At 41.1% G+C, this 12,110-nt stretch overlaps 2 protein-coding genes across 13 annotated transcripts; one reads left to right on the top strand and one right to left on the bottom strand.

Annotated features, from left to right (window-relative positions):
* Positions 1-209: 209 nt before the first annotated feature.
* Positions 210-3,640, bottom strand: ngrn (neugrin, neurite outgrowth associated). 2 transcript variants are annotated; one of them, XM_027007103.3, is made up of 5 exons: positions 3,440-3,640; positions 2,975-3,081; positions 1,888-2,133; positions 1,689-1,799; positions 210-1,521 (listed from the first exon to the last, which is right to left on the bottom strand). In XM_027007103.3, exons 3-5 carry the CDS (start codon positions 2,091-2,093, stop codon positions 921-923), a joined length of 918 nt encoding a protein of 305 aa, XP_026862904.2. In that variant the 5' UTR covers positions 2,094-2,133; positions 2,975-3,081; positions 3,440-3,640; the 3' UTR covers positions 210-920. The 2 variants fall into 2 exon arrangements, with proteins under 2 accessions (XP_026862904.2, XP_026862903.2); XM_027007102.3 differs by lacking the exons at positions 2,975-3,081; positions 3,440-3,640 and adding an exon at positions 2,321-2,489.
* A 92-nt stretch (positions 3,641-3,732) lies between these two features.
* On the top strand, positions 3,733-12,105 carry nfyal (nuclear transcription factor Y, alpha, like). 11 transcript variants are annotated; one of them, XM_035521965.2, is made up of 11 exons: positions 3,733-3,880; positions 4,748-4,844; positions 5,204-5,290; positions 6,443-6,589; positions 6,788-6,919; positions 8,093-8,195; positions 8,587-8,759; positions 9,207-9,380; positions 9,729-9,836; positions 10,059-10,101; positions 11,136-12,105. In XM_035521965.2, exons 2-10 carry the CDS (start codon positions 4,770-4,772, stop codon positions 10,059-10,061), a joined length of 1,002 nt encoding a protein of 333 aa, XP_035377858.1. In that variant the 5' UTR covers positions 3,733-3,880; positions 4,748-4,769; the 3' UTR covers positions 10,062-10,101; positions 11,136-12,105. The 11 variants fall into 11 exon arrangements, with proteins under 11 accessions (XP_035377858.1, XP_035377854.1, XP_035377856.1 ...); XM_035521961.2 differs by lacking the exon at positions 10,059-10,101; XM_035521963.2 differs by lacking the exon at positions 10,059-10,101 and having other exon boundaries at positions 5,204-5,287.
* Positions 12,106-12,110: the final 5 nt, after the last annotated feature.

The following is a 12,110-nucleotide window of genomic DNA, read 5'->3' on the forward strand; positions in this document are numbered from 1 at the left end:
GTTAATGCATGTTCTCAGAACAGATAAAATACAAAAGCATCATCTACATCTTCCTTAGGAAATCCAGAAATATAAAATTATTAACAGATCTCCATACTTTTCTGGAAGAAGTCTTCACTCACATTTCTCATGTGTAAACCTGAATAGTTGTATGAATTGAGTTTTGCAGGCCTTGGAATGTAGATCTGTATTGCAAATTAGAATGAGTGTAGATTTATAATAAATGGCTTTATTTAAGACAGAATTCTCAGATTTAAACATACAAGAAATGTTATCCTCATAACATATAGCAGTTACAAAAATGTCATCCAGTCCAGTATCTTCTTCAAAAAATATTTGACAAATCCAAGTTTTCATTGAATTAAACCCACAACACCTCCAGAAGGCACAGACCCATCACTTTCCAAACTTCTTTAAAGATGAACAAACACTGGCCTCCCTGGTGACTAAGGCTATACCCAGCCCCAATTAATACAGGCCCAGTGCCACTAGTTCCATATGGACTTTACACTCTACAAACAATAGATAGCAGTACTCCCTGGGAATAAATCCCATGATCTTGGTGTTGCTAGCATCTTGCTCTACCTGCTTTATCAGTTCGAGGAGGAAGGTGGAAGCACAATTACATTCAACACTGTAGATGTTTGAACCATAACATCATTTCATAACTTCATTGCTACCATAGCAGAAACTGGTAATGCAAACCAATACGTCATTAGTGCAATATGTGTTAGCATAAAAAAAAAACAAACTGGAATGGACAAGTTAATATTGATCTTTTTACAATATACAATGGTTTGATTAAATTCTGTGACATATATAGATATTTTTATTCCAACAGTATATATGAACAGACATTCCTCTTAATACAGTGGCATTTTAAGCAACTTTTACAACATGGTGGAGTACTAATGGTTTCTTCAAATTCTATATAAGAAGTTGCCTTCACTGTCAAAGAACTCCCTACCCTTTTGTTTCACTGTACTGGGCTTTGCACACAGAGTGTAGATAAGGTCCTCAAGTTGTTCTTCGGTGAAAAATACTCCATCCCAGTTCTCCTCCTCCCCCCAGTCCTCCTCAAAGTCCACTGGCCCTTCTTGTTCAATAAGCCTCTCCTGTGACTTTCTCTGTGCCACAGGCAGACCATCTGATATTTGAGATGTCCCTCTTAACAGTAATGTAACATTATCATCAGTAACAGCCAGTCCTGTCTCAAACTCCATCTTAGCCAGGGCTCCTCTACTCTGACATGTCAAGGCATGCGTATTACCAAACAACTGCCTGGCTGGCTTAGTGCTGCCAAGCACAGGCAGTCTTGACTGACCCTTATTCGACCCTTCCATTTCACCATGTCCAAGAGATTGCTGCCTGGCCATAGCTTTACAGTCCTGTTTGAGCTTTCTCTCTAGGGTAGGAGTGAACTTGCTGCGGAGGATTCTGGAGATAACGTCAGGACTGACGCAGTAACTGTCTGCTAATTTTTGCACTGTCCATTCCTGTGTGCACTCCTGCTTTAGGTATCTGCAAACAGGTTATGTTTAAGTAAGTGCTCATTTTGGGAGCAGCTTATAAAACATCAATTTAAATAAAATGTAAAACATAAAAAGCACTCATACCATGTTTTCAGAGACAAAACAAATTTCATGTGTTGTACCGCAAGTATTGTCCAATATTGAATGCCACAGTACCTTATCTGCTCAATGGCATCCCAGGTCAGTCTCCTCTCTGGGGCTCCACGAGTTCTCAGCTGTCGTCTGATCTTGTGAAATTTGGTAGCTTTCCATCTTTTCTTCTCCTCTCTGCAGGGAAATAAGAAATCAGAGTAAGAAATTGAGTAAAGGATGTTTCTTAAGATTACTGTCCTAAACATACACGACAGGGTTTTACTTAAAAAGCGACTCCAGTTTGGCCTCCACTGCATCCATATCAAGGTCATCCTCATGGTCTTTCTTTCTGTTGTCCGAGTCAGAACGAGTTGACCCCATCCAAACACGGACATCCTGGTTAGCATGGCGACAAATCTGTGCGGTCGTAGGCACTGGAAAAGCTACTTTCAACGCCACCATGCTGGCAACCCTTAAAGTGCTGAACATATTGATCAGCAAATAAAGGATTGTAGTGGAGACGAGTCACCTATTTTTTGTGGGGAAAAAAAAAGTAAAAGTGGAACATTACACTCTCATTAAAAATAAACAGACTTGAGCAGAAATAACACTGGTGTCCTTTCTAACCAGCCAAGTTACACCAAAACAAACTAGCTAGCCAGCCAGCTAACTAGGACCTTTAAAAATCATGAGTGATTGGAGTTATTCAAACATACGGCACAAAAAGATCCGGCAAACCAAAGCTTCAGAATATTCGAGGGATGTGTTTAGCTAAATAATTTTAACATTTCACTCGCACGCTAGCTAGCTAGCTAAATAACACATGGGAAGGAGGTTAGGACATCTAGCTAGCAAATCAATAGCGTACGACTGTTGCGTACTGACGCCGCTCCGGAAGTACTCCATTAGTGTCGTGCGATCAGTCGCGGATGTATGGAACACTAAATTGGTCAAAATTCGTCTCACACTAAACGCGTTTTATTTGTAAAACTGTGCACTCCTGCTTTAGGTATCTGCAAACAGATTATGTGCTCATATGGGGAGCATCTTATAAAACATCAATTTAAATAAAATGTTTTCAGAGACAAAACAAATATCATGTGTTACACCCAAGGCTGAATGTCACAGCAGCTTTTATATTCTAATTTCCAAACACTTAAGCAAAAGCTATGCATTCTTAATAATCTAAAGTAGATGTGAATCTTGGCAAGATTACATCATATCGTCTTGATTACTCTTTGATATATAAAATAGACTCATTTAAGTAGCCTAACACTCAAATTAGCAATACATAGTGCTTGAGTGTACATTTTGTATTGTTGACAGTTCTACCTTGTCTGACCTCTAGCTAGTTATTTAGAGGACAGTACCTTATTTGCTCAAAGGCAGCCCAGGTCAGTCTCCTCTCTGGGGCCGAGTGCTCAGCTGTTGTCTGATCTTGTGAAATTTGGTAGCTTTCCATCTTTTTTTCTCCTTTCTGCAGGGTAATAAGACATCAGAGTACGCAGAGTACGAAATTGAGTAAAGGATGATTCTTAAGATTACTGCCCTAAATATACACGAAAGGGTTTTACTTCAAAAGAGACTCCAATTTGGCCTCCACTGCATCCATATCAAGGTTGAACTCTAAAATATATCGGCTGTTATTACTAGTCAAGTGCAGCTATTATGTGTCCATCAACAACGCAAGATGAAGTTTCTATTCACCATCTTCCACTTGTGGTAGGCATGGTCACTACTGCTAGGTCTACTAAACTTCTAGCTAGCTAACTACGAACTGTATGAATAAAGTACTAGTTTATCAGCTCACAAGATCTGTAGTGAACTGGACTGACCTTGTTCGTGAGCGATTAGGCTAAGAAAGTTCAACCGTACTGGTTGTCAAAACCGGTAGGTGGCGCTCATTATTTTTCTATAAAGTGGCGCTTTTAACACCGTTGGAGGGACAGCGGCGTAAAAAAACAACAAAAAAAGAAAAACGCCATTTTGGAGCACTTAAAGCGGTTTTGATGGTTTTTGCGGCATAATTTGCGGCGAAGTGAACAATAGCGGCGTAAAAACGTTCTAAACGCCGCCGTGTTGCAAATAAAACGCGTTTCGATCGAGGCGAATTTTGACTACTTTGGCGTTCCACAGTTCTGTTCGCTTATCACGAGCCCCGGCCCCGCGCTTGCCCGCGCGGCTCATTTGCGCCATTTTGTCCAGTCGCTGTGGTGATTGGGTTTTTGAGAGCTGTACTGGAGCCAATCAGAAGGGTACCGGACAACTGAGAAACGGTAAAGAGTGCGCAGCTCGAGGGGAATGGTAGCAGACAACACGGATTGGTTTATCGTTGACCAACCAAATTACTAATTCTGCAAAATACAGAAATCAAATTCTGTAACGTGAGAACGGTTAAAATGGACGCCGCTTTGTTGCAGTCAGCGCTGTAGTTAACTAACAGCTACCCAACAAACAACAAAGGAGTCAGCTTGGCTGGACAGCTAGTGCAGCGTAACAGTTCCCCGCCCCCACGTAATTTACTAGCGAATTAATTGGATGACAGTGTGACTAGCTAACCAAGCAGGCATCTAGGTATCTTAGCTAGGTTAGCAAATAAACTGAGTGGTTCAGACATTAAATTTCCCGTAGTAGGATAGCCATAGATGGGGATGGTGCTAGCTGGATAAACTAAACAGCAGTTAGCTGGCGAACGTTAAAAAATGACCATCAGCATATTTGTAGCCAAGATAAACTCAGTTAACTAACCTAACATGTCAACGTACTAGCCAAACCTGTGTGACAAACAATTGCTTGAGGTTTTATAGCCTTCATCTAAGAATTTACTGAGTTCTAGCTAACCCAACGCTAGCTAAATTACCATACAGCTTGCTTGCTAACTAGTCTACTTTGTTTACTGGCTTGGTTTAGCTAACCTAGTTAGATCTGTGATTACAAAATAACACGTAAGTCAGCTGTGCTAGCTAGTCCTCCATCACTCGCCAGGGACTTTTGCCTTGTAAAATGTTATCTTACAAATGTCATCATATTTACGCGCCAATAGTGATGCAGCACCGAAATAGCTAGCTATGATAAAACAAGCCCTGTATATGTCGACAATAATAGTCTCGGACATCACTGAAAACTTGTTGCTTCCTCCCCAGAATAGTGAAGTCTGCGAAGAAAATGGAGCAATACACCTCCACAACCAGTGGAGAGCAGATAGTCGTTCAGGCGGCTAATGGCCCGATCCAACAGCAGGTAAGTTAAGTGACCGGAGGGAAATACTCAGTCTTAGAGGGAGGGCGTGTACCATAATAAAATGACAGAGATTTTAGCTAGGTACATTTATATCAAGCAAACTGATTATGGGGATTATGTCAATAACCGAACTGATTTGTGTTTTAGTTTTGGATGCGTGGTCATTACCCAGTAATCTACCCTTTCACTATTAGTATACCATATAGTAAGCTAGCTAGCTAAGTGTCGTCATAACTTATCAGGGAGCTACTAGCACAGGCCAGATTCAAGCATTTAATCAAAACCGGATTTTATGTCAGTACATACGTTTTCAGACACCAACAAAAAGGAGTGATGGCGTTATATGGGCTTATTCACAGGCACAGGGCACGGTAACAGCTGTACAGCTGCAGACCGAAGCGCCCGTCGCCACGGCGACGGGTCAACAAGTGCAAACGCTCCAGGTAGTTGTGAGACCTCTGAGCTTGTAGCCTTAACCTTTCGCATGCAGCCTGTATCCGTGACGCCGTGGACTGACGAGCATGCCCTGCTTCAATCCATAATGGGCCAGGGTGGAGTTTCCAAAGCCACGTGTACCTATGGTGATCTTTGATTACAGAGGTAGATGTTGGATTCACAACAGTTTGATGTGTAGTTTTATTGGTATTGTGAAGAACAGTGCTTTTTGGAAGCTCAGCCCTGATCTGTTGACTGAATCATTTTTCTTTTTGACTGTTTCTTTTGACAATTGGTTCACTTCAGATATGTTTAAAACGGGATGCATAGAATGTGCCCTTAAAAAGGTCATTAGAGGATGCGAAGAGCCTGCACATGCCATTGTTGAGTGCTTCTATGTTTGCAGTATGTTGCATGCGGCTTCATCTGCAATATGAGCCATAATCATAATTACACATTCTGCAGAACACTGGTTTAGATATACCATGCAAGAGTGAGTTGTAGGTGTATAGTGGAGTTGCACTGAAAGGTTTTCTGATGCATTTTATTTCAGCATGTTCTATTATTAACCATATTTGACTCAAAACATTTCCATTCAAGCTTTATATATATATAAATGTAAATTGCTTAGCCCTTAAAAACTTTTCAATATAAACTACATTTGTAACATTTTAAGCTAGTATTTTACAATTTCCATTTCCACTGTATCAACAAACATTGTAAGCATGAAAGCAATTTTTGTAAAAAAAAAAAAAAAAAAAAAAAAAGGGACAACAAAACCCACTTCAGTGAAAACAGCCATTGTCAGACCAGTCCACTTCAGAATGGGTTTTCACATAACTACACAAAATACCTTCTTATTTCTGTTCTCTTGAATATTATATAGAATAGGCGAGGTGCATCAGTGATGTTGCATTCACAGTGTTGTGATATTTACTTTGTGTGTTTTTTAAAGTTAGAAAATAGTCATTTAATTTGCTTGCATACCTTTGCTGTGGACTTGTCTGATAAGCCATATTCAGTCGAAATGCACAGCCTCGATATGTTTTTGGTCATATGTCACAAGCCTGAAGCTGCATGCAGAAATCTCCTCCCATTAAACCCCCCCCCCTTTCCTTCCCCATCTCAGTACAACCTCAAACTAATCTTGTGCATGTGTGTAGGTCCAAGGCCAACCACTGATGGTGCAGGTGAGTGGAGGTCAGCTGATCACCTCCTCCGGGCAGCCCATCATGGTACAGGCCATGTCGGGAGGGCAGGGCCAGACCATTATGCAGGTGCCTGTTTCTGGAGCTCAGGGCCTACAGCAGGTAAGCGAGCACAAATTGACCTATGGGTTTTATAATGAGTTATTTATACAGTCATTGTGAAGCAATATTTGTACTATTGATAAGATGGAGAACTTCTATTTTTACCAAGCTAGAATACTTCTAGTATAACTAGCCTAATGGTTGCACCTGTTTAAACACACACTTGTTACCTCCTTGGTTTTTCCTTTGTGTGTTCAGATCCAGTTAGTGCAGCCAGGGCAAATCCAGCTACAGGGGGGGCAGACACTGCAGCTGCAGGGGCAGCAGGGCCAGACCCAGCAGATCATCATCCAACAGCCCCAGACTGCCATTACTGCAGGCCAAAACCAGGTCAAGCCTCCTCACCATCTCTTCTCTCAATCACCTGCTGTCATTCTATGATTTAGTGTTTCCGTAGTGATATGTTAGCAGTAATGGTAATTACCCAGACATAGACTTTCTGTATTTGGAGTGTGGATCTGATGGGCTCATGTGGAGTAGTATTGTAAGTAGCCAGGAGTGTGTGCATACTATTTGGTACTAGGCTTGGGTGGTGATGTAAATTTTGACAACTGATTATCATGTCCACAATTATAGCGATAAACACTACTGAGTTGTGAATTCAGTTTGACATACCCCATGTGAGTATTACAGGGCCTTTCATCTGTTCCTATTGTTTGATGCTTTTCTTGGAGCAGCTATGCAAATGATGTGTTGCCCCTCAGTGGGTGAGCAACAGAGAATTAACACAGAGATTTACAAGAACCTTAATTCTGGAAAAACAATGCTATGTTAAAGAAATAAATAGCATGTTTTGGTTCATGTATAGTAGACAGATTTGGGCTTGAACATACTGCAATGCTTATAATCTTTTTAACTTTCAGCCATTCATACTAGCGAGCATTTTTTGTATTCACAGCCACAGAAATTTAAATTCAGTTGCCATTGGCCAAAGCAGATGTATTACTTTGTTATAATGTTGACATATAAAGTTCTCTGTGTGTTTAGTTGGAAACCAAAATATTGCCTAGATGGCACACTGGCACCCTTCTTCTAGACGTGCTCGCCCATTTTTTCCTCTAATGCAGAGTAGATTGTGTTTGGGAGTTTATTTTTTCATTTGAGTTTATTTTTTCATTTCACAGCATTCCTTGCTCCATACAGATAATCTGTTAGTCTTTTCAAGTGGCATTGTAAAATTTTATATTTGTAGTTAATTGATATTTTGTTGTTTTCAATTAAATGCAGTCATTTTTGTTGTATGAATATTTAACTACCTATAGATTAGAATTCTCGAACAAAGGGAAAGGTTAAACAAAGGTAAAGCCAGTAAAAAAAATAATGTGGCAGTGGAATGTGACCAAAAGCAAAACCTGCTTAAGATTGTTACTTCTTTATTTTATTGTTGTGTTCAATAATATTGTGTATTGGCCCAAGGCTGTTTGACACAGGTTTATTTTCTAAAATGTCTCCTAGTTTTTTTTCTCCCTGTGTGCTAATAAAACCTGTCTGTTTGTGTGATAGGGCCAACAGATCACAGTACAGGGACAGCAGCTTGCACAGACTGCTGAAGGGCAGACTATTGTGTACCAGCCTGTGAATGCAGATGGCACCGTGCTGCAGCAGGGTATGACCTACAGAGCCTCTCACCCCACCCCCACCCCCCACCCCCTTTGGAGCTGCATATGATTTTCATGTTTACATTTCATTTAGTGATCCTTTGTTAAAAAAAATATATATATAGTGTGTGTGTGTGTGTGTGTGTGTGAGAGAGAGAGAGCATCCTATTGGCACGCTGCTGCACTTCTAAATGTTATTTACTCAGCCTGTCGCAAGTCTTTGCCAACCTGCCTCATCAGTATAGGACAGTATGTCTTATTGCGTCAAAATGTTAATTTGTGTAAAGTTAAGCTTTTATTATTGCCAACACTTATTGACAGCATTGGTGCATTGCAAGCAAAAAAAGGAATTTTGCTATTATTGTGACTTTTAAATGTGACGCTTCTCTACATCCACAGGCATGATCACCATCCCAGCAGGCACTCTGGCTGGCACGCAGATTGTTCAGGCCGCAGGGGGCACCAATACCTCCACCACCAATAGTGGGCAAGGAACAGTTACAGTAACCCTGCCAGTGTCTGGCAATGTGGTCAATACTGGAGGGATGGTCATGGTAAGAGCTTCCAACGAGGTACATAACCAGCTTGAATATACTTTTTCATCAGTCACAGTGGTTGGGGGTGACATGCTTTCTTTTTCCATTACCCTGTGTATTGGATCCAAAAACCTTGCCCTTCTGAACAAATTCAAGCACTCTAATGTCAGTGGTGAACTCATTAATTGAAATGCTTTTGAGCAAATCAAGCAATTCTTCTTTGTGGGAAATCTGTAGTGTGGAATTCTATTGGTGTTTGCACTCACTCTGGCTTGCATGTCACTGGACTAATGGTATGAATTATAAACTGAAAGTAGAGGCTGCCAATCCTCCCAGCAAATTATACACACAACTGCTCTGTGGGTGTCCTTGCCACAAGGTGACGCTTTCTTTTAGTGACCTTGCCAAAATTCCACATAAATCACATTAACTGCCACCGAATTGAATTAACATGGTTCTGGCCCGCTCGGGCTGGCATGTCAGATGGTGCCGGGAGGAGGCACGGTGCCCACCATCCAGCGCATCCCTCTGCCTGGCGCCGAAATGCTGGAAGAGGAGCCGCTTTATGTCAATGCCAAGCAGTACCATCGCATCCTCAAGAGACGGCAAGCTCGCGCCAAGCTGGAGGCCGAGGGCAAGATCCCCAAAGAGCGCAGGGTGAGTGAAGGACAGCCACCAGTTCCCCGCCAGTGCGGCCAGTCTGCATAATAACCGCTTCCAGAAACATAAAGCGTACTTGTTCAAACTTTGACAGGGTGAGGAATATGGCTTTCCTGAGGCCACATGCCTAGTTTCTCCTCACCAAATAATGTTTTGAAGTCTTGTGTGAATCCCAAGCCTTGTTTATAATAGACTTTCTGAGTAGTCTTTCAGATCTGATTATTAATGTAAGTCTGGACAACTGGAACTACTAACCATGCATAAAATAAAAAAATGATCCCCCCCCCCCCCTTTATCCTCTCCCTTCTATATGAATCCTAATCCCCCCCCTTTGGGTTTGCACAGAAATACCTGCACGAGTCACGTCATCGGCACGCCATGCAGCGGAAGCGGGGCGACGGTGGCCGCTTCTTCTCGCCCAAGGACAAAGAGGAGGTGGGCCTAGCGGTGCAGGTGAGCACACAGGAGCATGCCGGGGTGAAACAGGAAGACTTCCCTAGGCCTGCCAACATCCCAGGCTCCCGCTGGCTGTCCGAGCACACAACTCCTCTCGCTTAGCCACTAACTGCTTCTATTGGCCGCTCAGCAAGCATCAAGTTAGCATGCTTTCTAAAGCTGTTTCCCTTGTGGCTTATGGTATGATGTTTGATTTTTGTTTTGTTCTTTTCAATGCAGTGAGTGTGCTTCATCAGCAATTTAACACTGGACTAAACCAAAGGTAATAAGCTAAAGGCTTTAGCGCTTTTCTTGCATACCTCACATACTACTCGAACAAGCACTGCTGTAGCCAAGGAACTGTATGTAACTTTATCAGAATACACTGTAATGTAAAATTATATCATCTTAGGTTGGTATACAGTGACTACTGAAAAATTTGTTAAAAGAAAGAAAATGCTACTTTGCAAAAGCACTATTGCAAGTGTGACCAATCCATTTGCCTTTGAACAGAAATAGAACATTCAGTTGCTCAAGTGTTACTTTTTTGACTTGAAAGAAATTATATTGTATATGCAGGAAATAAACTTAATGTGAAATTTTGAATTAAACTAGCCGGGATTCTATTGCATTTTGAAAGAAAATTTGGCAGTCAGAGAATTTTGCTTTCAATAACCCCCCCCCCCAATGTCTTAATTTTTATTTTTATTTAAATCTCCCTCATGATCCATGGCTCTCTTTGTGGTTGTCCTTTTTCCTCCCTGTGTTTGCTTGCTTTAGTGTATTCTCTGCCCCATCGTTGTTACATGATTGTTGTTTTGTTTTTGTTTTTGTTTTTTTAAATAAAAACACAACAAAAAAAAGGTAAACATTTAGTAGCAAAAAGAACCATTGAAAACTTGCTTTTTTACCCCCTTCTTTTCTTGCTTCTGTCTGTGTTGCTGCTTTCCATGGCCTTGTGTTTCTTCATATATTCCTGATGGAGCATTTTATCCATCACAGGTTATACATACATTCACTCATAAACCAAAAAGTAATGTGTACATAGGGTCAGGACCTGACAGACTCCCATAAGCATGTATAGGCTAAACCATTTTGTTAATTATTAGGCTTCATAATTTTGTTTTTGCTAAGGGTGTGCTTTCTCTCTTCCCTCTCTGCCTAAATCACTTCATTCATGGAGCTCTTTCCACGTTAACTAGTAAAAAGCAAACAATGACTTCTCAGGCTACTGAGTGGAGTATTTTGTGCGTGGATTATGTATATAATAATTGATCCACCTGCTTAACTCGGTCCCTCCTCCCTCCTTCTCCGTAGGAGCAGAATCAGGCTGGAGAGGAAACAGTGGCTCAGATGATCCGGGTGTCGTAGCACCAGGTTCGAGAGCCTCCTCGTTCTTGAGTGACTTCGGAAGCCCTACACAACCAAGTGCCCCAAAATAAATAAGACCATATGAATATGGTTAGACCTAGCCCTTAATGCGATTGTATAGCGTTTTGAGTTACAATGTCCCTCTCCCCTGCTGCCAGCAAGGGCCTGGCTTTAATCTCTAGGGCGTGCTCATACCAGTAGTGACAAGCATAAGGTTGGAAAATTGCATTACCTCTAGTGGTTAGTTTGTTGCGTTCATAAAGCATGAGACTAACGGGAAGATGTGGGCATTGTTACTGTGATCTGTTCCTCAAAACAGGCCGTAGAAATCTATAGTGACAGCTGTCTAGGTAGCTAGTGTACAAAGATTGATTTTAATTTTTGGAGGCTTTATGTGGCTCTTTTGCATCTAAAAAGTGATTTTGTTTAAAAGTACGATTTGTAGAACCATGTGACCTATTTAGTGCAGTTACCTTTGTCTGGTATTAACTCGAGATTAGTGTCAGTGTGCTGTGACATTCTCAGTGATTTATTTTTCTTTTTCAATGGGCCAAAGCAAGGGCTTTTGGAGTTTAACCTGTTCCAGAGGAGCTCTCTCTGGGCCTCTGCCTTGTACATTACTGATTTGTAACATGAATACCTTTTTGCATTTAAATTTTGATATGAGGTTTTGTAATTGGAGAAACTTTTTTCCAAGTTTCATTTCATCTCTTTGTGCCCACTGATTGTAATTTCTGCAGTACATATTTTTCTGTTTAATTTGAAATGGCCATTATTAACTCCTCTCCTCAAAACCTGCTGTACTGTCATGGCAGGAACGTGTAGATACAACTGATGAATTCTGATTGTTAGACATTTGAAGTCTTTAAACATGATCTGTTTTGATTAAATTTTGTCTAATCAATGAAGATTTTAACATTT

The sequence above is a fragment of the Electrophorus electricus genome, chromosome 25, assembly GCF_041902795.1.
Source record: "Electrophorus electricus isolate QZ-2024a chromosome 25, ASM4190279v1, whole genome shotgun sequence".
Taxonomy (NCBI): Eukaryota; Metazoa; Chordata; class Actinopteri; order Gymnotiformes; family Gymnotidae; genus Electrophorus; species Electrophorus electricus.